General features: G+C 43.4%; 1 protein-coding gene across 6 annotated transcripts; it reads right to left on the bottom strand.

The window, feature by feature from the left end:
• Positions 1 to 4,749: 4,749 nt before the first annotated feature.
• LOC118504010 (ATP-binding cassette sub-family G member 4) lies at positions 4,750 to 27,939 on the bottom strand. 6 transcript variants are annotated; one of them, XM_036037966.1, is made up of 9 exons: positions 27,747 to 27,939; positions 27,010 to 27,208; positions 12,977 to 13,321; positions 11,834 to 11,963; positions 7,177 to 7,715; positions 6,699 to 7,109; positions 6,296 to 6,412; positions 5,975 to 6,231; positions 4,750 to 5,905 (listed from the first exon to the last, which is right to left on the bottom strand). In XM_036037966.1, the coding sequence occupies exons 3-9, from the start codon at positions 13,032 to 13,034 to the stop codon at positions 5,564 to 5,566; spliced, it is 1,854 nt and encodes a 617-aa protein (XP_035893859.1). In that variant the 5' UTR covers positions 13,035 to 13,321; positions 27,010 to 27,208; positions 27,747 to 27,939; the 3' UTR covers positions 4,750 to 5,563. The 6 variants fall into 6 exon arrangements, with proteins under 6 accessions (XP_035893859.1, XP_035893860.1, XP_035893861.1 ...); XM_036037967.1 differs by having other exon boundaries at positions 27,798 to 27,936; XM_036037968.1 differs by lacking the exon at positions 27,747 to 27,939 and adding an exon at positions 27,605 to 27,731.
• Position 27,940: the final 1 nt, after the last annotated feature.

The following is a 27,940-nucleotide window of genomic DNA, read 5'->3' on the forward strand; positions in this document are numbered from 1 at the left end:
TCAAAAAACTTGCATTTGAATAAAAAAGAGTGCAACATACTTTTAAAGCCATCAGAGGATCCTATTAAAAGATGGGGAAAATGATAATAATTATTTCTGGTTCAAGCGTTAATTTAAGAAATTTGTGTAATCCAGTAACAAGTTTAACAGCAAGTAGAATAGGCAGCCACCGAGAAGAGGGGGGGCCAAAGGGAGCTGGTAAAGAGATTGAGCTGTCCAAGGATCTTTCTTGCGCATGTCTTCGCTGGGATCTCTTTTAAGATCTCTTCTTCTATAGAAACGTTACGTCCATCGTCCACAGTACAGTCAAAGGTGCCATAACTCTTCCTCTATGTCTAATCTACCGATTTTTCTTGTAAGTATTCGTCGTTTATGGAGCCTCATCTACCTAGAGATGTTGTAGTCGAACTAGAAAGATTTCGTGTCTCAAGAGGCCTCTTGGCGATCAAGTTTTGTCTAAAAAAGGCTTCGTCTTTCATGGGATTTCATGTACCAAGCCACGTCATCCTCATAGCCCAAAGGGGTTCATATAAAAGCGACTCAATTACCCAGGATTCTCGTAGTTGTATAGACCTCGTTGCCTAAGCTCCTTCTGCTTAAAGACTTTGTAATCCTCATAGGCCGAACTGTCTAAAGGACCTTGACTATCATGAGACCTCTTCGTTTGAAGGTACTTATCGTCCTAGAATCCCTTCATCAACCGATAGATCTAATCGATCGAAGGGTCTTGTAGTATAAAAGATCTCGTTGTAGTTGGGGTCCAAAAGGTTCCAAGAGTCATCAAAGCTCAAAGTTGTTGCTCAGTTCTAGTGCTCAGTTTAATTTCTTGGCAAGAAAATAAAGACAATTTATTTGACGTGACAAGCGAGCATAAGAGTACACATAAATTGGCGTTAAATAGAGCAACCGATTTTTGTCTGGCACCAACCTCTTGCCAACCACACCTGAGGACATCCTTTGCAAACTATCCGACTTCATTCGAGAAGGTGAAAAAAATGCAACAATTAAGGTTAAGTACGTTCATTTCACAATTTAATTTATGAACCATCAGCTTGCATAGAAAATTCACCGGCACACCGTACTGTTGCCGTTCCGTACACAAACATCAAACGCAACATGCCACCGCGTCATCATCATTCACCGGTGAAGAAAAGTGCGTGACACGATGTCGCCGGGGCCACACCGCGAGTGGGTGGGTGGGTGTGTGTGTTTGTTGCAAAATGGCGATGCAGAAACCGTTGGGCCGGGAAAATCTGGGACTCGCACTCATTCCCGATCGCGCCCACCACGCTTTTCATATTTTTAGTGTGATTCACGCCAAGTAAGCCGAGGGAGGTTGGTTTGGTTGGAAGATTAATTTTTACTCGGCCGACTACGGCTTCGGCCTCGGTGTGCATTGGAATTTTGTAAATATTTCGTCTGGTCTGACGGGCGAACGACACGGTGTGCCACGCCGTTATTGTGACGCGCCACCGGTGAGCGATATGTAGCCAAACAAATTGAAATCTTCGTTCGGTGGATGGATTAAACTACTCCGAACCGAACACCACCATAGGTTTGTGCGGCGCTGGCGGAGAATACTTATTGCCCGTAAACAAGCGAGAGAAAATTTACAAACCGATTGGTTTATAATTTGCTGAACCCTGCGCTTTAACCTCATTCATTTTAAGCCGATGATAAACAGAGTTTATTCTTTCGCTACAATCGAATCGGATTTTTTAAACGTTTGTGCATTTTTCACTTTCTATAATAAAGCTTTGAAGCAATAGTGACTCGGGTGCAATAATAATACAAAAAGGGAGGGGTTGGAGGTGCAACACTATTCAGTAAAAACATTCTGTTTACGTATAGCTTTCAGCAGCAACTAGGCGCCACAATATTAAACGGTGGAAATGTAAACAAAGCGCTAACGAGAGCTATTGTTGGATACGAACGTTAAGGTATCGGTACCTTAAGCAATTGGAACTAGTATGTTCGCCTCTTCACACAAATATTTTCAGCCCTTGCCTTAAAATATTACCGAGCGTAGTATTCAGTTGGGAATTCAAATTTAAAATAATGATTTATAATTTTTATTATTACAAGGTTTTGGGTCGAATTTCTTATTGTTTATAATTTAGTGCTTATCTCACATAGCAAACTTCTCCAGGGGGAATTTTAACAACTTTTTCCAATTTTGTGACATTTGTTTTATAATTTTCTTTTTTTAAGTTCAGTTAACAATTTATGAAATTTTTAAACAAGTGCTATAACGAGTTCATAAATATCCCAGAGCCAAGGTTTCATTAGAGCATTTTATTTAAATTTAAATATTAAATTATTTTACACGGCATGATACCTTATTGTCAAGATTTAATTTGACTATAGGACAAAATACGATAAAAAAATCAAATTCTTTACTTCTTAATTGCTAATTAATTTACTTATTATTTGTTAAAGTTGGGGCGGCCCAGAGATGAGACGACAACGGTGCCGGTCTTCATACGGCAGTTTCAAGGCCAGGCCAAGAAGAGAGAGAAAGAGAGAGACTTATTAATCATTTATCTGTTGGGGCTTAAACAAAAAACAACATGCAGTATCTATTCCTTATATAAATTAAATTATTTTATTTTATTTACATTCGCCTTTTCAAAGAAAAAATAAAAATAAAAATAACAAAACGGCCAGACTATCCTACATGAATAAAATAAGCAAAAATAAATATATATAAAGCATAGAACAAAACTTTTTCAACATCAACACCCAACATTTTGAAAAAGATTCATAGACATCATAAGACAATTCGGAATTTGAGAAGATCCCAACCCTTTGTCCAACAGTTCGTTTGAAACAGGTGACAAACGATCCCGAAACGATCGAGTCCAAGAATAGCCCTGATTTTATGCTTCTCAAATAATTATCAATTAAAGGTTTACAAAATCGTTTTATGTTAATCCTACAATTTTCTAAAGAGTGTTTGAAATTTTTATGAACTTTGGACTCTAACCAAACAGCTTCTTCCACGGTTTGGCATCGGCGAACTGCAGAGATAGATTATTCGCGAAAGTATTGTGCAAATTTGTTTTGCTCACTACAACGTGCATCGAGCTGAAAATTCTAATTCTTCTCGTCAGCACAAAACCCCATCCTTCCCAGGATGATTCAGCGACGTGAAAAATTTATGTTCCATTAAGCTATTTCACTCTTTGATCCCATGATAAATGGAGATGGAGCTTGCCAACTTGTCTCTCACGACACCACGCCAAACAGAGAGAGCGAGAGAGAGAGAGAGAGAGAGAGAGAAATAAAGCGCTATCCACCGAACGAATGCCATGAATGTGTCATATTAATTAAACTGTACCTGTTGCTGTTTGAAATTCGAAACATTGATTTCGTATCTTCATAAGCCAATCAAACACTCAATCAAACTACCGCCCGAAGCCAACTTGAATGAGTTTTACTATATGTTTTGAACGCTATTTTCATTCAAAAACATTCCCAGATTCCCAGCTGGTGATGCTGTCACGACAGATGGTACTAATAATTTTGGCAATATCCCCCGCCCGTCAGCCCAAAACGTGGACACAGCAAAAGCTGCATTCTAACACTTGCACCGTCGATCGGGAGGATTAGTCGACCGTTAACCGAGCCGAGCACGAAAGGAAATGCAACCGGCAAAAAGGTTCGCGGAAAATATTTTCGTACACCTACTGGCGTTGGTCCAGAACGCGACGGAAGCAAACATGCAAACGAAAGCAACAGCGTGCGGCCAGCAGCAGCTAGGCGAGGGTTGCCAAAAACGAACGACAACGATGTTTTCGGTTGACAGGTCCATTTGGCTGCTGATCGTATCTGGTGCTGGTCGTAATATTTCTCTACAAATGGTTATCCGTTTCGGTGTGCCGTATCTTAGACCCCCCTTTGCTAATGAAGCAGTAAGTGTGGGGTGAGCAAAGAAAAGGTTCATCCTTTTTACATGCCGTCATACAGGCCCGCGGTTCGGTGGACAATTAACGGCAAATAAATTGCTTACATTCTGCACCCAGATCACTCTCAGCTAGGGTCCATTTTTTATGGTTTCAACTTAAAATATGTAAGCAAGCAGTGATCGTGTGTAGGGCTTCGGGGAGAGCGAACCTGTGAGCAGAGTCACATTGAATTGTCACAGCTAATGAGTGCACGCTTTTGTTTGTTGAAAAGAATGAAAAGAATGCAAACTATATCGTTTGAAAAGGGCAAACACTAGTTTTGAATAGAATTGTGTTTTTAATCATTTTCTCTTCAGTTTCATTTGATTTAAAAAAATGTCCGGAGTCCGGAGGTGCTGTTGAATATATGTTGTTCAAGATAATTTGGTCCCTTAAATGCCATTCAAAAAATAAATTTCTTTTTTGTTTTGAATTTAAAGTGGAAAAAGATATTTTTTTTTTTTTCAAATATCAACTAATTCAATGCAAATGCCACTTGAGTTCTATTTTTACACATTTTCCCTTCTTTTCGGTCAATTGATAACTGTCATTTTAAGCGCAAGCGTTTTTCGTGTGAAAAATTTCATTACAGCTGTATGCGAAAAGTTTCACTGAAATTGTTTCGTTTGAAACCGTTGAAACGACCGTTTTCAAATTTCAAATTAAAAATGGAACATTTTATTATCTCTTGTATAAAAATAAAACTTTAAACCCTACGAAAAGTTCCTTTTTTATATATAAAAAAAGTTAACCTTATCTCATATCAAACTGCTACTCCGGTGAAGAGAAAAAAATGCTCATCTCCAAACAGTCGAAAAAGTGACCAATCAATCATTTATTTGTGTTGCACAGGTTTGTTTTTTTTTGTAAGTACAGTTTAATTTGCAGTTCCGTTTTGCCTTGTAAAAGTATCATCACTCATTGCGTTCTTTTTTTTGTGTTTGTTTGTCTGATTTTATCCTTTCCATCCACAAACAGCTTAACGTTAATTCGTAATCGTAAGTCTGCTGCATAATTACACAGCTTAAGCCTATCTGAAACCGTACTGCTTCCTTCCTCTCTAGTGTTTAACATAAAAAATAAAACAAAACATTCGCCATTACTCCTTCTAGTCAGCTAATGGGAATGTTATTACGCTCCGTACTGGTTTGTGGTATAGCTATTCACTGTTTTGCTGGCATTTTTAAAAACATTCCCTCCCCAAAACCCAACCTACTGGCAACTCAGAACGTCACCTATCCAAAGAGAGAGTATGTGTGTGTACGTTTGAGAGAGAGACCCTAGCCTGTCATTAGTACTTTGGATTCGTCTTGTAAAAGCCCTTCCCTAGCGGGTTTGGTGTTTAAAATCTATGTCAAAAACTCGCTTATCACTACCCCCACATGGAACTGCATATCAAGTCTTGGTAGGCGTTATTGTCAGTGTTCGATAGGCTCGGTTGGAGAAATAAAGATTTGCAAAATAAAAAAAAAACCCAACTTTTCACGAGGACACGCTTTGCTACACTATAAAAACGAAAACGAAAGACTCTCGATGCAAGAGAACAGGTCGCATCGACAGGATCACATGATATTTGTGTTTGCTATCAGAAGGGGGTTTGCACCCTGCTCTTTTCTCTACTTGTAGAACCGTCTCCGCAAGCTCAGATAGCACACCAACCGGTAGAACAGCGTCATCGAGATCAGAATGCTTAGCTCGAACAGCAGCGTCGTGTTGTCGATGCGCACGTAATGAAGGAGCACCTTCGGATCATCAAAGTGGCAGTACATCTCGTTACACTCGAGCCGGGCCCGATTGTAACCGAACACGACCAACACAACGGACACCACACCGCCACGGATGAAGGACACACGCATCAGCCACTGCATAAGGACGGGAATCTGTGGTGCAAAATCGAACCCGTAGATGGCCAACCCCAGGAAGGGTGCAATCGTTAGCGGACCGATGGCGGAACCATTCTAAAAGGAAAGAAATGCACTCGTCAATTTGAGTTCTAATACATCCAGCTGCGTCTAGATGCCACTTACCATCACATTAAAGGTGGCACCAATCATGAGACCGAATCCTTCCGCACACAGCGAAACGATGATACCGACGAGTGCGAACAAACAGTACCGGAAGAACTCTGGCGGCAAACCGGACAGCCAGTACACGAGCAGGGTGAACACAATGTTGAGCAGAAGCTGTACGGGCAGTCGGGATAGCGTCAGGGCAAGATAGTAAGGGAAGAGACCGTACCAGCGGTTGAAGCATTCCTTTTTCACCAGCTTTACCTCTCGAGGATCTAGATTGAACGTCGAAATGTCATTAAAAATGGGTTACTGGTGATAAAAGGGACTAATACTTACAGCTTAAAATTGGTACCATCACTTGAGTGTAGCAGAAGAAGAAGCACACGCCGAGACAGAACTTCAGGTGATCAAACATACGTGCACCGTCGTTGGCAGCGTTCAAAAATATAAGTCCTAGAAATGAAGCATTTTTTGTTTAACTTTTCAATTCAGACCATCATATAAAAAATAGAGGAAAATATCACTAAAATTATAAAAATTAAATTTTGAACTGCAAATTGAACAATTTAGAAGGTTTTTAAACCTTTTTTGATGAATAAAAAACCTCAGAAAAAAATCAGAAGATGGAAAGGTGTTTTACAAATTGCATACTTTGAGGCGTACTTTCAGCCTTTTTGAAAATTACGCCTAAATTTATGCAATTATCATTGTAAACACCAAAATTTGATTGCTTTCTTACCGATAAATATTCCACACGCTATGTGATGTATCAGCTGAATCCACAGCACCGTCCGGTTGCGTATAATCTTCGTCCACATCAACCGAAACAGCACCCAAAACTGTACAAACCCCGACACGGCATGGCGGTTGTGAAAGAAGCGCGTAATCTGTTTCATCTTCTGCACCAGCGTACTAACGTGCGGACCTTGCCGATCCAGTATCATCGAGGTAACGGTCGGCTTCAGCACAAACTCGCTGACCGGCTCGAGTGAGGAGGGTTCGTGGTCGGAAGAGATCGAGGTGGGTCCGGAACTGCCGGCTGTAATCGCGCCGGTTAGCTGCTGCTCGGAGCAGATCGACTTTCCGTTCTGCATCGCGTTGGCAAGCGTCGGAATCAGTTCCTGGGTGTCACTATCACAGATTTCAATAACTGAAAGGGAATAGGACAACATTTGTTAATCGAACGCACTCATCACATTCTCTCTCCCGCTACTTACTAAAGTCAGCTGGATTGTAATGCCGCGGACATTCGATGTTCAGGTGGGAAAGGAAGGGAACGAGCGCTTTCGGATTACCCTGGTACACGCACTGCCCGCGGGCAATCACGTATATGTGGTCGAACAGCGCGAAAATGCTGGCCGAAGGCTGATGGATCGTGCAAACCACGGTCCGATCCTGACGGGCCAGATCACGAAGCAATCGCACACAGTTCGCCGCCGTCACCTCGTCCAAACCGCTGGTCGGTTCGTCCAGGAAGAAGATGGACGGATTGGCAACCATCTCCAGTGCGATCGACAGTCGCTTCCGTTCGCCACCGCTCAACCGTTCCGCCGTTACATTGCGCCGATGGTTCAGGTTCAGGCTGGACAGTACCTCGGTGATCGTTTCCTGACAGTCGGATTGGTCTTTGATTTTTAGCTTGCACGCGATCGCCATCAACTCCTCCACCGTCAGCATCGGTTGGTGATGGTCTTCCTGTGTGATGTAGCAGGATGCCTTCTTGTTCAGGTGTACCGTACCCTGGACGCCTGATTTCCTGTAGAGGAAGGAAGATGGACGTGAACGAGACAGACCGGTAAGACTGAAATAAGTGAAAGCAAACACGACAGGTGCCCTTCCGGATAATGTTTGCTTGTGGTGGAAAATGGCACAGATACGGCACCGTGTGGACAATCGATTCTTTAACCTACTTAATTGCTTTAATCAGCGCAATGGTTTAATTAATTACACATTCAGTCACTTTGTAGCTGTACGCAAGACAGAACGTGTGCTATAAAGTTGGGTGAAGGTGAAGAAAAGGGAATTCTTTCGATTTTTTTTTTTGGACATCGGCTCTGTAGGTCAGTTGCTATTGCAATGGGACACCGTGTCACTTGTTTGAATGAGGTCAACATGCTGTTATCTAATTATTGCAATGATTATTAAAGGTTACAAGAACAGTTTGAACGGTGTTTAAATAACTTTGATGAGAAATAAGTTTTCACCCTCTTACTTTTCATTTGGTTAAATATTGAATTTCAAAAAAAGGACTTTATAACGCCTAAATTTATACTTCTTCTCCTTGTTTGGCTTAATGAACGTTTAGATCATGCCTGTCATTGCTGGCTTAATAGATTTAATGATACCGCGTAGTTATATACTCTGTAGTCACTACGGGGGAGCGGTCCGGATGGGATTTGAACTCCGATCCTGCTGGTATAAAGATTGGCGCCTAAATTTATACTATTAATTTCGATTTTATTTCAATGCAGCTTGCATAAAAACTCACAAGAGATAATCTATCTCATGAAGCTTCATTTAATTATAGTAAATGAATGAAAATTTTTATTTTAGTTTTTTAGTTTAGAGGGCTGTTTTTTATAGGGTTTGATGCAATTTAAACGTCTGAAAGTATGCAACCATTTAAAAATAATGATTTTTTAATTATATAAGATTGTAAACTGAATTTTTTAACTGATTTTATTATTTTTGTTCAAGAAATGTTTCAAGTCTTAAAAGTGGACCTGCATTTGCTTTTGGGTTTGTATCCGGAACTGGGCGCTATAAAGCCTCCAAAGAACGAATCTTGTGTAGAACAAACTATTATTATTTATACGATGGAAGTTGCAACCCCTGAATTTATGCAATCACTTATTGCATTTGGTTAAAACCGTTTGGGCTACACTTAAATACTAGCAAAAGGCATTTATAGCTGGAAGCTTAATCCATCAGAGGAATGTTATGCTATGAATTCTATTCCAAACTAGACCTGGCGATCGCCATCACTCATTGACCCAATTTAAAGCAATTACAAGCTCTAGCTTACGAAGCATGCCCCATAACAGCCTTCATTATTTATCTCCAAAATATTATCAGAATTGAGCTCAAAATAATCCACCAACTGCTCGACATATCAACCTACACCAAATCACATTATAATCAATTCCAACCCAAGCGAACCGAGGGACACAATTAGCGCGAGTGCATAAAGCGTACAGATGATAGATCCCATCCCAACCCAACCCCAAAATGACAAATGGCGTACCATTAGTTATTCCTGCCCCGGCGTAAAAAAGATGTAAATGTCTAGCCACCATCATCAGGCAGGTTTCGTTCGATGCCTGCAACCCGACGGCCAACCCACAGCCCTTACACACAACCCGAGCCGATTGTAAATTGCGCTAATGACAAACTGCTCCGGTTCCGTCTCGCTGCCCATCTCCTAAGCCGACTCGAACTGTGCCGTTTTCATCTTTTTTTTTTTCTTTCGTTCATCAAATGACACATGCAGACCCGGTGTGTGGCTCATCAAATCATGCACACACCGTAGCCGTGTCATTATTTGCAATGATTGAAATAACACACAGAAGGGAACCCACAGCGAGCGGGGGAAAAAAATGGTTTCGCACTTGCGTCGGCAAGGTCGGCGTGGCGATCGCATTGATCATGTGCACGTCGCCGGCCCAGGTCGCCGGGCCCCAATGCGCGAACGTATCATTAAACAATAATGCCCAATGTGTCAACCGACCGTTACCGTACCTTTGCTGAGGTTATAGTGAAATCGAAAGTCACAGAAAAAGGGAAACTGCAACGCACGTGTGCAACTCCCCGAGGAGTTATGGGTGACAAAGCAATAAAAATGACTCGCATAGTGAAAACCGGCGTAAACGATCGCGGCGAACCATTGACAGCTCGCTGCTAACGGCAGCCAAAGTCAAATTTGAACAATGGCCCACCGTTAATTCGCGTCTCATAAACGATCAAGTGCAAAACACACAATGATCGTTAATTGCCAACCCCAGGCAGGCAGGCAGGCAGGGTGTGGGTTTATTGATTATGTCTTCAGTCTCCTGAGCGCTGAGGTTTGCCCTCGAGCAAGGGGTGTGTTGTCAACATAAATTACTTAATATTTATGCACGTGCATGCAGGGGGTGGTTCCGTTGGTCATCGGCCGACACGATCCTTTATTGATCCGGCGCGAATAATTGGCGGGTAATGTGCAACATAGCTCGGGGAGGTTCGAGAACATGCGTATGGATGAGTGCGGTAGGCGAGATTTCATAAGGGTGGTCGGGTGATGTGCCCCGTAGCAGCACGGTGGTGGTGATGTTGCACTTTACTTCTGGGGCGATCTTGCGCACGCGAGTCGGTCAATGGCCTGCTTTTGAGCGCTTTGGCATACGTTCGTACTAGCACTAGGCGATCTAGACAAAAATCGGCAGGGTGAATTAATTATAGAAGATGCTGCAGCTACAGCGATTGACGATAATTGGTTTACGCGGTGATAATTGCAGTGAAACATAATTTAATTACTGTTTATTTACTGATGAGATACGATTTTCTTTATTCAAAATCGATTATGCTAAATCTCAGTATGTTGTACTAAAACCGTTTTCCAACAGATGGCGCTGTTCCAAAATAGCAGATGCCCGCTATGCAAACAACATTATGTAAATATTTATTCTGCACAAAATGCCATTTTAAAGAGGGGACGGGGTGGGTCTTTGCCTGCTTGGCATTCTTGGCCGGCGTGCAGTTGTTGCTAGACTATCACCAATGATGAACTATGCTACGGCGGCGAAGGCCACCCCATGCGTAACCGGTTTTCAGCAAAGTCTGGGTGGGCCAATGATCCCACCAAAAAAAGAAGTGGAGAAAAAAGAAGCTAATAAAATCACATTGAGAACTAGATTTATACTTTTTTAAAGGAGGATTTTGCTAAACTGTTGACGTAAGTCGAGATTGAATCTACTAAAAAAAATTGAAGTTTTAGTAATTATAAAGAGATCTTCGACAGGTACTCTTAGCATCGTTCGCGAGAGAAAAAGGAATAAGGTTTTTCATGCATGTGCTGGTCAATGTGATAAAAATGATACCGAACAACCCAGCCCTAATCAGTCATTTTGAGGCGTGGTAGAGTAAGATTTAAACTTAAAAAGACTTTAATAAAATATTCAAAACTTCATCGGAGGTTGTCAAGTAAAGTCAAGCAAGAAACAAGTTGAGTTAAGGATTTTTTTTCCCAAAACGAGTTTGAAATTTAGAATTCAATCTAATATGTATAGTTCGTCTGCTTAAATCTTGCCATAAAAGCAGCAAAGAACGTCGTGCCGTAACAAAAAGCAAGCGAGAGCAATTCATGGTGACTACAATGATCACCAGTGTACGGTGTCAAAGTTTGAGCAAGCGCAATGCCAAGTGCCTCATGTCAAATGCTCTAACGAAAACGTGTGCCTTGAGTGCCATTAGACGCAAATGTGCGATTGTTTCGAGACGACATACGTGCCCGCCGTTAAGAACCATTAAACGAGCGCTAATTCCCGTGAAACATTTCTACCAGCGTCTGGGGGTTGAATTAATTTCCACCTTATGCATCATCTGCATAAAAAGCACTTTAATAACGCTTTGTTGTGCTTTTTTAGCTGGAAAACTTCTTCAAAGGTGAATGAATAAGCAAAGACGTAGATCGTATTCTAAGAAGCTGTTAAGAAGTGTGTGAAGGGGTTCAAAGGCTCAAAGCTTTTTTTGAAGCTGATCCCAAGGAGAGCAAAAGTCCATAGCCCCACTTCCAAGTTGGGGCTTCGTTATGAAGCACATTCAATGCTATTGCGTGTACTATGTCCGTCTTACCAACTTAATTGAATAAATAACGCCCGCAAGGCAAGCCTTACTTACCGATAGCCGGAGATTGCGTTCAGCAGACTACTTTTGCCCGCCCCGGACGGGCCCATAATTGCTGTTAATTGTCCATGCCGGAAGACACCGCTAACACCCTTCAGGATGTTCCGTTTGTGGCTTTCACTCACTGTAAAACATAAGCAGAAGCAATAATATTTATTAGCATTTAAAAACAAAACAACGATTATGAAACTAAGCAAAACCAAATTATGATCGCTTGATGATAGCGCGTTGCGAAAACGAAACCAAAGATGGACCGGTGCGGCCACAATTTATCACCTGCTATCTCGGTCATGGTCGGTAGATGTCGGATTTTGTAGGCTTCCAGATGAAGGAGGTTGTTAGGTTGTGGCGATTCAAAAGGTTAATCTTCTTTGCATTGCGATAGGAATTTTTGTGATGCCTTTTTTTGTTGTTGTTGCTTGTCAGTGTCTGACCTTCAGGCAAGCACCATTGTGGACACCGGTCAGCTGTCGTGTGACAGCTGAGGGGAGAAGGGAAACACGCATGACCGTAGTGGCCGGAAGGCAATGTGTCAAAATCATCGTTGGGTGATGTTTTTCGAATGGAATCAGGTGACAGTTTAATGAGGATAAAATTAGCTATTGTCTGGATTGCGCTATAAAAGCTGATATAAAGTGCTATAAAAATAGCTTTAGTAGCGAGTAGCTAAGTAAGCATTGTGTACTTAGAGCTTTTAAGAGCAATAATCTAATTAAAACAAATTTTCAAAAACAAAAACTTAAATATAAAATCAATAAGAAAACGCTCTAGTAATTATTGAATTGCCATTGGAATCTCCGTTCTGTTCTTGTACGCACCCACGATTGGTCAACACCACCGCCATGATCCCTAGAGCAAAAATCCGAACCGGCAAGGAAAAGGGGAGGGGGGGGGGGCAAAAATAATTCATTTAAAATTACAGTCCATCGGTTCAGCCGGCACACAACTGGTTAACCTCGGGCGGCAACACCAGCGCCAAGCACAGTCTTCCTGGTGCTGCTGCTGCGCGCACTGCACGGTGCTGCTTCCTGCGTGCGTCCCGATCGGTACGCAATCACCGAACCCTGGTCATGCCCATTGACGCAAGTGCATCCCGGACATTGAGACAAAGTGCAGAAGCGTTACGGCAATACTTACGGAAACTTTTGCGTACGTTGACCGCATACTCGATGTCTTGGAACTCGACGTCTTTCATCTTGCAGCCAGGGTTGGTGGGTTCTCGAGAGCACTTTTGGTACAGTGTCCTTTCGGTTGCTTTGCTACTTCCTTTCCACTTCGAAGGTGTGTGTGTGTCCGGCACACTCTCCAGGCCAGGGAATGTTAGGCCGGTAGTTGTGATTGGTTCTCGATACTTGGTTCAGTAAAAAGGCAGAGTGGACGTCAAGAACTACTCCCAGCCGAATAGTCTTCTAGAATAAAGTCGTCTTCCGTTGGGAGAATTTCTTCAATCCATGTCCGGTTTTGGTTTATGGAACTCTTTCGCTGCAAAAAAAATATACACAAGAAGGAAAAAGAAAATTAGAAAACCAAACCCAAGCTTCTAGAATCTTTAAAAAGTGTTCTTTCAGAATCTCGGACTGCATCAGCTCCATGAAAGAGAAATAAATTCACCAAATAAAATATATCGCATCGATTCGGTTTCGCTGATGCCATTTCTGTCGACATCCATAGGTAAGCCAGTAATGTCCAGCAAAAAAAAACTTCCCAACCCCTGGTAACCGGTTTAGCTGGACGAGAGCGAAAGGTGGAACGTACGATGCAGAATGGATAGAGGCGTTGATCGTAGACCTTGATCTTGACCGAAACCAGCGGCAACAGGTCGAACGATTAAAATGTTCGGTTTGATCCTAGTGCGAAACGATGGTCTGTTTTTTATGATGTTCCATTCCCACTTCTCCACTGTTTGTTGTTGTCTTGTTTCGGTTTTTTTTTGTGTGATGATAAGTGCTTTTGAATCACTGTAGCGAATTGTGCAAATAGGCAACAAAATGAGACAAGGATGATCATTAATTTTCGTTGTGGATATTTTTAGTCACGGTTTTACGTTGGAGGGGAAAAGAATTCAAAAAGCTTGGAGAAGAGAATAATGATTGGACGGCAACAAAAAAAACACACACATTCTGGACGCCTGGATTTTGACTATCATTCTTAAATGTCATGAGGTTGGGGAATTCCCAAGATTTTAAAGGACTGGGTGCGATTTCCAACCGAAAACATCCTATTTTGCTGATGATTTCAGATGATCGGATTTCAGTTGGCCCGAACAAGCTAGCATCTTGAATTTCAAATCATTGGAAAATCAAAACATTGGAACAATCGTGATAATAATAAGATCACACGGGTAATTTACGGTGGAATAACCAGCGCGGCGGGAGAAATTCCAGAAGTTTCACATACGACACACTTCCCAGAAGTAACAGATAGTGAAAGGGTGCCCGGGTGCTTACCGGCCTCTCGCAACGTTTCAGAACTTCAAGGATACTTCATCGAACCCCACGAAACCCCCACGAAACGTCACTGCAGTCGCATTCGCTTACGTCGATCACGATTTTTGCGAATTCGCACAGCCTCAGCAAAAGGAGTGTCGATGGGGTGCTTCTCGGCAACGATGCACGATTCTGCATCGATCGAACGGGCAAAGATCAACAATGAAGCTGTCGTCAATACGGTGGCCTCAAAAGTGGTGGCGACCAAAACTCCTGTTGTCCGTAGTGACATGTTTAAACAATGCTCCACCGCAATGTAAATCGTCCGACCGACGAGTGCCGTGTGTGTGTATGTGTCAACATAAAGTTCATAAACTTCAGTTGCAGCTACGGGCAGTCTCTCGCCAGAAGTGAATGCAAATTAAGCGCTTATTTATGCACACCCAGGCGAGGCGACACTGACGGCAGGCGGCCCGAGAACTACATCGATCAGACATCGTTGCAGGGGCAGTGCATCCGATGTGTCGGAAGGCGTCAGACACAATAAGACACAGCCAATGTCCATCATACATCAATGGACGTGGTGGGAAGATTTTATCCGATTGCCCGGCCGGCGTGAGAAGAAAACGGAAGTTACATGCTACAGATCAATCTGACTGGGGGGTTTGAGGTTTATTTCTTTAATCGGTAAACACTAACCGGATGGCTTAGTACTGAAAAAACATGGTGCGACACAATTCCTCCTCCAATGCATACTTAGTAGAAGTTCTAAAGAATGTGGTATATGTAATAAGCATTTCTTTACAAATCGGAACCTAAGCCAGTAGTGCTAAAGAATCAGTGTAAAGAAAAACAATAACCAAGGGTGTAATTTTCTTGTCATCACATGCTCTTTAGCGGTCCATTAATTATAGGAACTAAGACTGCCAGCGCATTACACCGGTCGTAATAGTAAATTAACATTTTTTAACTATTATTGATTCGGTATAATTAAAGCGTGTTCTAGAAATGTAGAAAAATGAACAAAAATTGAATAATAATAGTAGATGGAACATTGTTCGACGCAGAATCAGATAAGTGACAGTTTTATGGTATGATATAATAGTAAACTTTCAAATAAAATGTTCTGCCCAATTGATTGTACTTTATTTAAAAAAATCGGCAATTTTTTATACATGATTTAACTAATATTTAGCAATATAGCCGTTCTATATGAATAGAAAAATCAATTTAGTAGAATCCATTCACCATCTATCAAATAAGAAAAATTTACTTAAAACAGCAGCGCCATCTATTTGATCTAATTAGCGCACTGAAGATTGATACTAAGAAAAGTCTTCTTCCTCTTGGGCCTAGCAACCCCTTAAGGTCATTCCTAGCATTTCTGGGTTACTAGACTTAATATTATATCACGTAGTTGGATAGTCAGTCCTCACTACGAGGGAGCGGTCTGGATGGGATTTGAACCCTGATCTTCCGGTATGAAGATCGGCGCCTTTTTGTTGCTTTCTCCTCCGGGCCCCTTAATGTATGCCTTACTAATAACGTAAATTTTTAGCCAAATGCGCGAGCCATTTAATTTACTAAATGCGCGCAAATATATGCTTCGATATTCATTTGCCAAAACATGTAGCAAAAATGATCAATTTTTTTTTTAATTAAAAATTTAAATTTGATTCGGAAAATGATTTAAAAATTTCTAGATCGAACAGCTATCTTAATTTTTGTTTCCACTATTTTGATTACCAAGCTATTTTCATAGAACTGTTCGGGGGTTTATGAGAAAAATAAACACTTAAACAAACAGCGCCATCTGTTGGAACTAAAAAGCGTCCACTTGCACATCCACCGTTACAACATACGGTTTCATTTCCAGCGAGACAGCGTAATCACAGCCATTGAGCACGATTTATGATTAAATGAAAAACATTATTCACCACCGTGCTTGCAATCTGCCGAGTGGTGGTCCCCGGGCACTGTACATTGCATCACTCCGATACAACCGTGCCGGTCCTGCAGACATTCCGAACCAGTAAGAATAACCCGTTCCCAATACGTGAAATGCTCCCAATCGAAAACCATTTACAAACCAAAAACAAGTTGTGCCTAATGTTTTCCTTCGCCGAAACAAAAAAAAAACTTGCCAGCTGTCTTGTGCTCGTCCAAGGTCGGGCAAACACTTTTCCAGCGCTGGCACTGGTGTTCTAATTTTCCACATCGACCATCGAAAAACCGAAAGTCCAACTGCGAGGTTTGGTGGAAGATGACGAGTAACGCCTACCAGCCCACCTACCACGCTTATGATTGCAACACTGATTGCAAACGGCTGCAGAACATACGGGACGGCCACCGGCCGAATGCATCCGAAACGCGTCTCGGTCAAACCGGTTGGTGTGGGCTGCCGAATGCAGCTGATTCAGTGGTAGAATGTTTTGCCATTTAATGCTGCAGCATTACTGCAGAAGCAGTTCGACGCCAGGGCGCGCTGTACCGCTGGTGACACTCGCATCGCGTGGTAGCATTAACTGGCCCGATGCATTTAACCATCGCGGCACCACATGTGCAGAATGCTGGTTCAAGGTTGCGTACACTCAACTTGACTTTTACGACCGTAGCATACCCTGCGGGCACCGCGACATTCTCCTAATGGCTCTTATTGATTAATGAATAACTGAGGAAATATTTGCGAAGGTTCATTACCTGTAAGCGCTGGCTGTCAGGATCGGAGTGGAAGGCCAAAGGGAAGATCTAATCATATTGTCTAAACGTTTATGTTGGGAAAAAAATACTTAATCAGCTGAACGCTATTAAACAGTAGCGTTATCGACATTGCACCTCTTCGGTAAATGTGACGATCGTGACGATCGTGCATATTCTCCTCCAGACGGTTCGCAACATCGCTCGAACGTGATAAAGCTCTCCGAACCGAACCGATGACGATGGTGATACACCACGACAAAGGCACGTACCAATAGCTCTAGAATTGATCGAGGACCGAGCAGAAACCAGGAAAAACAACAACAACAGAGCCAGCTATCTCTACACGAAAGGGTACTATCAGCACCTGCCATCGATTACGTACGATCCCGGGATCCCGTCCCGTAATGAACAGCTTGTCGCACGATGATGGGGAAAGATGATGGCCGGGACACACGTGTACTAATCATACGGCGTTCGGCAAAGGATGCTATTTATCGCTAATGTCCAGTGCGCTAGCCCCGATTAAGTCATTCCTCGGGATAGTGTATTATCCATGGGCGAAACGTGAGTGATCACGTTCTAAGTACCGGTAAGTGGGTCAAACGGCGGTGCCTAGATTATTCATGCTAGTACCGGCCCCGGTCGAGCGAATGTTAGTCGTTGAAATTTGTTTTAATTACGTACTGTGTCCTACGTTCTACTAAATACACATTAGTACAACTAGATGGTGTTTAATTTCTAGTACAATTTTAGTACAAAAATACAAGTTTCGCTTAGTTACCGCCTAGGATGGTACAGTATTATTATATCCTTGAAGTCCAACAACTTCGCACAAAGCATCATTTGCAGCTGATAGTAGCTAATCACAAAGGCACACACTGACCAAATGCACCACTGATTAGCACTGTACTAACCAACCAAGTCCAGAAGCCACAGAAGCCTGTAGTTCCTTCGCTCATACTATGTACACTATCAAACTCGTCCCGTCCATCACTAAGATATTGACAGCCAAAGTGTCGCACTGGGACGCACTTATCGCAACCAAGCGCTGCGACCCAATTCCACCGTCCGACTGTGCCCTTTTTGCCGATGCGCTGTAAACAACTCACACCCCAAGCATTTTTGCTTCGGTTGATACTAGCATTTAGTACACGGTACAGTACCGTGTCACATTGTAAAGGGCTGAGCAAGTCCCGAGCGAGACGACAGTAGACACGGTCGCCTGTCCCACGATGACGTCCACGATCACCCACGGTGACTAATTGTCACCGATTTACGATGCCCGGAATGCCGGAGACAAAGCGCTGGTATGGATTCGATTAGCATTTTATTGGCCATTTATAATTGAATCGGATTGTTCAATTAGTTTGCCGCTTTCCGATCGGCCGACCGGTGCTTTGCATGATCGAGGTGACAGATGGAGCGCGGCGCAGGACGGACACTTGTTGACACCGAGTCGCTGGAGCCCCTTTTTTTCCTTCTTCAAACGTTAATTGAACGTGACGTTATGAGCGGAAGGTATGGCGTACGAGCGATCGATCGAAGGTCAATCGATGATGAACGCGGACCAAATCGCGGAGGAAGGAATTGTTTCCGAACGATCGAACGGTGGATAAGATCTGTTTAAGTTTGCCAACACACACTGCCAAGTGGAATTTCCGAACTCTCGTCGGTTCGGTAGAGGAACTTGATGATCTACTAAAAGGGTTATAATGTACTAAGTAACGCTTCGAAGCGTTACAGAGATTTGTTTACGTCTCGAAGGCGATTTAATTTAACTCAGAAATAATGGGAAGGTTGATATCCATCCAAGCGTATCTTAGAGTACTAAGAAGGACTTTTATCGTAAGTTGTTTTTCATCCAAGAACTCTACCTGCCTGTGCTAGAGTCTTCATGGGGTTTGTTGCGCCTAAAGGTATGCAACTCCTATCCTTGTTTTGTCCTTAGCTAGTGTGCAAATATTTTTTCAAGTGGAGTTAATCTTAATGAATCATTAATGCGATACTTTAGTTCACAAAACAAATATTTAGCGGATAAATATAATCTAAATTCATAACCTTTTACTCCAAAAACGTACTGCAAACCTTTACACAAAGGCACAAACCCATTCACCAACCTCAATGTTGAAGGCCATCGTAACACCCTCAAAATTAGCTATTCATTTTTGCAAGATTTTCGCATAAAAAAACGCACGCAACCTCAAGCACAAAAACTGGGGGTTTAATTTGGCCAAACTTTATACCCCACAGCCAAACAAACGCTCTTATTCATTGTGCCTAAAGCGCACCCAGCTCGAGGTTGCAAAACTGGAGTCGAAACCTCAGCTTACATACTGCGAATTGTTTATTGGGTATCATAAAACTAGCCAAGAGCTGAACAACCAACAGGAAACAAATATACAACAGGCTGTGTCTGTCCACCGTGAGGTTCCCCACTGTTCAGCTCAAGTGCTAAAAATTATTAAATTAATTATACATACGAACCGAGCTGGTCTCCCGGCTGGAATGGGGTCAAAGTTGAGGCAGCCAAGTGTTGACGTTGCCGATTCGATTCACTCACTTCCGTTGGTCATAAGCGATAAGCCATAAAGGCTGCTCATTTACATCTCTCAGCTATACTGCCTCACTGCTTTGAAGTGTCGATCGGTTTGCTGTCACATTTTAGGAGGATTTACTTCATAGCGCTCTAGTCACTTGGCAGCTTATTTCCTGGGTGTGAGAATGCACTTCACAGTCTCCTGTTGTTAGGCCTGTTGGACTTTAACCCTCTACTTGATATCAGCGGGCAGCAGCAGTTCGATCATGGATGGGCAGAAACCGGCTTAAGCCTTCTGGAGTATCACAAGAACCAATCCAATCACCCACTTGCAGTTAGACACTGATAAGACGCCACAACTATCCAACAAAACGGTCTTGGTGCTTTATAGCACAAAGAAGATTAGAATTCCACTTGTTCACCAGACGTTCCTGGACGTCCTACTTAATGCAAACTAGTATTACAGCACACACGAAGGCGGTCGGGTGCGTGTTTTCGATTAGAATGCGACGTTTGACCTGACCGCGTGGCACCTCACTCGGCGTCTAGAGCGTGGAGAGACGCACTCTCTCCTTCACACGCATGTAGCCGGATCTTGAGCTATTGTGCAGACCTCGCACGTTGATTGCCAGGGCCAAGTTTGCAAGCGTAGCCAGCCCCCCAGTAACAACAGGGGCAAGGTTTCGTTCGATCGACCGTCCGTCGCTACGAGCTGTTTGACAAAGCAATGGGTGCTTTGATTGAAATGACGGCTGCCTGTCTTCGGTTTCCTCATCTTGCTGGCACTGTTTTAGGAACTCACCTCATGCTAAGCAAAACGTGAGCGTGTAAAATGATAAGGGCAAAGGTAAACATCTGACGCAGTGCCTGAGTGACTGTTGCTTAGAATTTGAGTCCACCAAATGATTCACGCCTCGGCAGTTCTTTAGAATTTTGCACCATCAAACAACTCAATGCATTGCTGATAGGCGGTCTACAGTCCTATGCATCCCATGCTCATTTCCGATTGCCATTATCAAGCCGCAGGCGAGGCGTTGAAGCGAGAGTGTTCTAGAATTTCTAACACCCTTGCACGCGGTCGTGGGATGCCGGCCAGAACTCGGGCTTGCTTATCAGCTCCAAGTGTAAACCACGCAGCATTACCGCACACGTGAGAATGTTTTTGCAAAACTATCGATCTAGACCAACGCTTGCGAGAGTGCTGGACTTTGAACACTGGAAGCCGGGAGTTCTAACTTCGTCGAGTCGTAGTATCACACTTGTCCCAGTTAAGCATTCGCCAAGCCGGTTTGCTCATAAACCTCCTCTGCGTTGATCAGGAAAAAAAAACAACCAGAATCCCTTAATAAGCACCATTCTCAGGATAAGCACGTGCGCCGGCAAAGAAAGAAACCTCCGATTAGGCGAGCCGATTGATTGAGATCCCTACCACTATCCTAGAACTAGAACAAATGTCCGCGGAGGTTGCCTTTCGATAAGATCGTAATGGCAAATTACAAACTCCACCATCCCATAATCATCATCAGTGCCGGAACCACCAACAACTTCTGGGATACCCGGGTTGACACGTTTAATCTGTGTACCTTCTGACCCTAACCGCTCTCTCACTCTCTCTCTCGCTCTCTCTCTCTCTCTCGTTCTGAAGTGCAGTGCCTTTAATTGGATATGTCAGCTTAAATACGCGGGACGGAATTTGCACTGAGAGTGCCTCAGTGAGTTACAGCACACAAATTGATCCTTGTGTTTCTGCCGTTGTGTTTTGCTGTGGGTCGCGAACACGGATGTCCATTTAATTATTGATCTTTACGCACTGCTAGCGTACTGCACGCATTAGCGCATACGCAGGCGTGCACGTGCACCACTTGTTCTTCCGCCGGGTTGGAACAGAAAGGCCACCGAACACGCGCACTCGTTGCAGCCAAACGCGGGGGGGCGTGATCACTCGCCGATTGCGGAACAGGGTGCACCGATGCCGCTAAGCGACCTTACCACGCGCCACAGGTTAGGCTTTAATTGAAGTTAACTGATCAGCAAACACAGTGAACCGGTGGCGCAGCTAGTCCGCCGTGTCTAACGGAACAAACACCAAACAATACACTCTCAAGTTGCCCCGGGAAGGGTATCGGATGGCAGTGCCGATCGGAGAAGTACGTTTACTTTCTTCGTGGCATGGTGCAGTACTGGAACACCTTCCGGAAAGCAATACGACCCATGGTTTGGGGTTGAGGTTGGAGCTTTTATTTGCTTTGTTGGCGGCGTATCAGCTAGATTAGGTGGGTGCACAGGTGCAAACACTTCTTCGATATTGGGAGTGAGCTGGTTTCAACATTTTTGTCTCAAGGTGACACAACAAACTGGGTTTTGTGCTGGGAAGTCATGGTCTGTTTTGCAACTACTTGGAATTTACGGTAACTTCACCGGTAACCTTGGAATGTGGAGAAGGGCATCCGCTGTTTCCAGATATGCTGACAATTGCGGTGGCTCTGGCAACGACTTTACCGTGTGGCAGAGAGGCTTATGCAGAGACTGCTCCAATGGCCTGATCTTTTAAGAAAAATGGAGGCAAGAGTCAGAGATCTTGTGTTTTGGGCACTGCAACATCATGAGTTCTTGGGCTGGTTTTTTATTCTAAATTTTCGAAGCATGAGACTAACGTCTGTTGCTTTGGTTGCAGTTTCAATATCCGCCAAGAACCTCACCGTCCCGCGGTCGTCTCGCCAAATGATGTCTTGATCTGTGGACTGGTACCTTGGTTAACTTTCTTCTGTCTACAAAAAACATTCCAGTAACCCAAGGGTTTTTCTTGGTGTCCAACAGAGCTTCTTTATAGGAAGTCAGGTTAAAGGTTTCCTTATTCATAACCTAGAGACGATCGTACTTTTCCAGACTCGGCCGCAATCGATAAAAATTGAGTGTGTGCAAAGCTATTCGCGCTCAGCAGGGAGGACGACTTTGAACGACGAGATTCGATTCGACGTTCATCACTTCATCACGCCCCTGCTTATTTTCAGCCTGCTGTGATATGATGGGGAGGTAGTATTCTTCGTTCTACCTGTCGTTTTGAATCTAGCAGGCGCAATTTTTAAGGGAATATCACCCCTTTGGAGTGCTAGAGGTGTGTTAATCCCAGATTCGAACCACGGTTCTCGGTGTCTTAAGCAGAATACTATACCACAGCACCATAATCCACAGCTGGATTATGTTTGGTTTGGTACATGTGTTACTCCATGAATATGGCTTTGCTGTCCCACTTCTGCATCATTTATATACACTAAACGATTCATTTTGAACTTTTTAAATGAATCTTTTAATGCCACATTTAGTAAGAACCGCAAAAAAAAAAAATAAAACGTCATGTTGCATCATGCCACACCTACTCAAGGGGGCTAATTTTTTGTTCTGTGTACGCAGCTCAAGACAAATAAAAGAATTAGTAAGTCCAAAAAACAAACAAACCCCTCACTTCGTCCAATTGCATGATAAAATCATTAAGTTACTCATTTTACACGCAAAAACAAACATTTTCTTGGTCTTGTTTGACGTACTTCCATTTTTTTGTTTTCATTATAAGACACATAACGCTCTAATTAACCTTACAGAAGAAGCAGAAAAAAGCTGCTTGACTTACAAGGTTGAGCGTACCGCATCTTAGCTCAATTAAAGCTTCCATTCTCATGCTGTTTTTTGTTTTGTTTTTGGAGTTTCCTTTTTAACCTCATCTTTACATCAAAATACTTCAACGATGCAAGACGCTGGCTTCGGTGAGCGATACCAAACCTGTTTTGGTGGCATTCGTTCGTTCGGGTGGGTTTTCGGTGCTTCAACAGCGAGCAGTAAGCTTCCCGTTGATGAGGAAGATCTCAGTAGACATGGTTTGTTTTGTTTTCTTACTTCCATTTTCTACGTCTTCACCATATGGTTGCAAATGAGTTCATCATACTGCAGGAAAGGTGCATCATTTCAACAAAGCTACTGTCGCTTTTGCAGCTGAAGTAGGTCGTGACAGGCCATAACGGTGAAGGAGCCGTGAGTCATGAGCGAGTTCCCAAAAAAAAGTCTTTAGAGGATATTTTAAATTTTTATAAAAGAAGTAACAAGAGAGCATCTAGAATTCAGAATCCTCAAAATTAAATTCAAATAAGCAACTCTATTGCTCTACCGATCATGCGTTCATTTTAAACCTTGAACTACTTACAGCAAGCACATCATTTCGCCTCATGGCCTCATCGCACTATTTCAAGTGCGATTTCAGCGGTGCAAGTCCGCCAAACATGCAATTTACAATGCAACGAAACATGCATAACAAATGTCTTCCTTCCATGTTTCACGTTGCGTTTGAAATGGTGAAGAACCACCCTCTTCAATCGGCGGGAAAGAAGATAAATGGAAAGGGAAAGAACTCGGACAACACGCGGCTGGTAGATTGATTGCAACTAGACAGAGCTGCATATCACGTGCGTAACATCCAACAATAACACCTTCACGCTCTGATTCGTACCACAGAGAACGTCTGTGGCAACCACTCAGGCTACAGAACCTTCCTGAAAAATGGCTACCAAACTTGCTCAACTTACTTGACCGGACAAAACAAGCAGCACGCATCGCAAGAATGCATCACGAAACTGCTCGATTTATTAATTGCGCTGTACATCCGCCCCGAGTTGTAATGAATTATGATTCTGATCTACCATCGAATTAGATCGCGTGACCAGCCACCTGATGACACAATCTCGGCGAGTTTAGTCTATTCGGGCAGGAAATGGCAGGGTTTGTCAATCTCCGGGTTTCTGGAGCTACCACTACCATCGACGCTTACTGCGGATGGTGCAAAATGCACCGAAATTAAGTCCAATGACATGAGCACGCTCATCGTTGTAACACGCTTTTCCTTCGGTGCTGTGGTACGAACAACAGCGAAAAAAAGAGAAATCCACTTCATCTACCATTTGGATTTAATGCCAATCGGGGTCTGGAAGTGGATTTTCTTGATGCAGTCGGTGAACCCTCCCGCTCAACAATCAGTGGTGTGTGGCCGGATTGCAACCATTAACCACACTAGCTTCGTAGAAGAATGATTATTACAAAAACAAATGACTGCTGGCAGGAAACAATATTGGTTGCATTTTTTTGCCTTGCAAGACTTGCAAGAGTTGTAAGACAAAACAATTACAGGTCGGTTGCGGTTGAGATGGTGGTTTAGGCACTTGTGGAGGCTTTAAGCGCCACAAGGCTGGCCTTAATGAGATGTTTGATTCTGCAGTGGAGAAAAAATCGGTGACAGATTTGTATGGTTTTACTTTGAACACTCTAAAGCTTGTGCAAAAGTCTAAATATTCCAGCCAAAGTGAAGAGCGTTACGCCACTATAACGCCTACAAGTATGCAATCTCTTTAGGTAAACCTTAAGGAACTTATTTGCAAATTTTTCAAGATCCAAGTAGCTCTGTAATTTAATCATTACGCTCTCCTCTTGATTGATAATCAAACTCAACTGATATTGCATACTTGCAGGCGCTCAAACCCAATAAAAATTCTAATTTAGCGATCGGCACTAACACAATATGGCTGTTAGAATGCTTTTCAATGGCTAATTTCAATTTCAAAAAGCCTTTATCCAACCTTTATGTGGGTGAAGATCAGTCAATTCTGTTCTCTATTTTTTCCCAACACAGACACAACCTCAACCTTACTTTACCCCTAGTAGCATAGAGCGCAGAGTTCTATTGTTTCTGGTCAGATTTTCTCCAACTGCAAAACCACACCACGGTGGTATCAATCATTTGCAGCAAAACCCCTTGGCAGAGGAACCTTGGCCCACGGGGCAGTTTAATTGTGATTTCACAATCGGCTTCACACACACACACACACGTCATTGTCGAGCCAAATCAAAGTCGGAAGCATAAAACCGTGACAGTGGAAGGTAAACCATCCATCCAACGAGCTCAGCCATTTGGCTGAGACAAATATGGCGATTTACAGTGGGCGATTGGGGGTTTCCTATAAGAGATTCCAAGCTTTGTAGAACCATTCTCCATCCATCACTCGGCGTGTATGCGTTAAGGGACCGCAAAACCTTTAGTTTTCAACAACAAATACAGCAAAGCCCCAATTCCGAATGATTCCAAGGCCGGCTAGAACGAGGCTTCAACAGTCTTCAAGAAGCCTTACGCCGAGTGAAGCCACCTCTTCTGATGAAGCACCATCTTTGTCGACAAAGTCTAGTGAAGGGATCGCTCGCACTCCGTAGCGAAAGCGGCCGTTTTGGTTCTTCGTGGCCTTGCACACTTAAACGATCTCTCTACGATTCGTGAATGATGGAATTGATTTAAAAAAAAAAAAATCTCAAACGCACACAAACGTCTCCGAGCACGTGGAGTTGTTTTCAAACGCTGGTGAATACTCCGTGTCCGGAGCTTGTGCGAGAAACGATCCACCCCACGAGCAAGTCAAGTACAACCACATCTCCGCTCAGTTGCTTCTGGTTGATCTGGTTTGTTGATCTAAACGATGCCAACGGTGCACGGGGGAGATCTGGCGAGGAGCCATCTTGTTTAGTGGCCTGCCGCCGCCATCGGTCGCATACCTAATTGAAGCTAACGGCATCGTGCGTAGATCGGACGGCTTCAAGCAACACCACAGTACCGGTAGCGATGGACTAACTGTCCACCGCCGGAGACGATGACGTTTCGGAGAGAATCCATTTGGACGCTCCAACATATTCTTAGACTCGTCCAAGCGTTTGTATGCAAGTGTTGGTAAAAAGGGGTTGCAGTTATTGCAAAGTTACTGAACCATTGCGCAGTGAAGCTAGCGGCTAGTAGCCGGAGGAACCGTTTTCGCCACCGGGACCTCAGGAAACGTTCAACATGGCGTGATAGGGCGATAGTACCCGTGTCTCGCGTTGTCTAGCGTTCCCCTCGGCCGACTGACTGACCTTAGGAGGGTACGGTTGCCGTAACCAGCTGACCACTGGCACCGGACTGAAGCCGGAAGACATTACACTTTCAAATGCGGCAACTACTGACCGGTGAGTGACTCCGGAGTGACTCGAAACTACTATCACCCGAGTAAACAACCAGAACTGAACTCTTCCCGTAAAAGCTTAGAAGACTCAATTTTTTGCTACAAAGTTTTTGATAAACCCATGCCGAGAAACCCTGCCAAGGCTCGGAGATGGGGGTTGGTCGAATTGTGGCAGATGGCATTTGTAATTCAATCTACCGGCGGAAAACCGAGATCTGTCGGATTGTCGTTCAACTTTACAGCTACGTGCATGATTTATAATCGCTTCCTACTCGCTCGGGTGGTGGGATTTTTTTTTCGTTGTCGCTTGCTTGCTTCAATAAATGCAGAATCGATCGGTGTTTAATAACGAGTGTTGAGTCCCCAGGCAAATCCCAGCTCAAAGTTCAAGCTATCTGGTGAATCAAGCTCGATGAATTCTTTCCAATTCCAACGGGGGGGTTTTCCCCCCGGATTAAGTTGAACTTATTCTAAGGATAAACGTACCTGAGCAGTGGGCTGAATATTCGATTGCTTGTGTCCTCCAAAATCTCCAAAATATCCAGATAACTCTCGTACAGCTCTGTAACCTCAGCTCAGATTTGCCGTTCACTTCACTTCACGCGGTAAACTTCACACTGGCTCTTATAGGGGCCTTCGCTGCAACTAAAACCGCCCGTTTACTACACTTCTTTTTAAGAAACAGCTGAGAAAGAATAAATGACACAGAGGGACAAAAAACAATTACACACAATTGTCACACTTTCACCAAGTCGTTCAAGTCGTGTGGAAGGACCGACGACGAACAACGCACATGACACACCAAGGAAAAGGGAAACCCAGCATCAACGCTTGTTTTTTCGACTACGATTTTGTTTCACCTTGTACTATCTTGCAAACTTTTGCTGTAAACAACGACTTATTTTAATTTTTGAAAATTTGAAATTGTTTCGAAAGTATCCAACAGTGTTCGATCGTTAAATTTTATATTTAAAAAAATATTTGCGATCGTGTACCGCTTATAATTTTAGGAAGTATGTCAGTTGTTAAAAAAAATCCCCCGAAAACCAAAACAAAATAATAAGCCCGATCTCTATCTCACTCTGAAAACCCGCCTCGAGGAACGACGATCGAGTTACAGCGAGAACTATCGGCGGAGCGAGTGAGAAAAGCGTAGGGAACCGAACCGCTACGAAAAATTGGGCAAAGGGCCCAAAAATGATGATCAACGCACACACACTTACACCACTTATATACACACAGGCACACACGGACAAATTCTTCGCGATTCTCACAGTCACAGCACAGCAGCTACAGCAACACCAAACGCACGGAAGCTTTCAAACCGTTTCAGTATGGTGGGCCGCGGGAGCTCGCACGAAGAACTTTACGTCGAACCGAACGGGTTGAGAACCAAAACATAACTGCGTTCGCGAGC

The sequence above is a fragment of the Anopheles stephensi genome, chromosome 2 (assembly GCF_013141755.1).
Source record: "Anopheles stephensi strain Indian chromosome 2, UCI_ANSTEP_V1.0, whole genome shotgun sequence".
NCBI classification, from domain to species: domain Eukaryota; kingdom Metazoa; phylum Arthropoda; class Insecta; order Diptera; family Culicidae; genus Anopheles; species Anopheles stephensi.

Excerpts from the sequence above, each read along its gene's own strand:
- LOC118504010 (XM_036037969.1), bottom strand. The coding sequence starts at position 13,034 with ATGAAAGACGTCGAGTTCCAAGACATCGAGTATGCGGTCAACGTACGC. Across the intron at positions 6,413-6,698 it reads AGCGTGTGGAATATTTATCG|GACTTATATTTTTGAACGCT; the intron begins GTAAGAAAGCAA and ends CTTCATTTCTAG. Across the intron at positions 6,232-6,295 it reads GATGGTACCAATTTTAAGCT|ATCCTCGAGAGGTAAAGCTG; the intron begins GTAAGTATTAGT and ends CGTTCAATCTAG.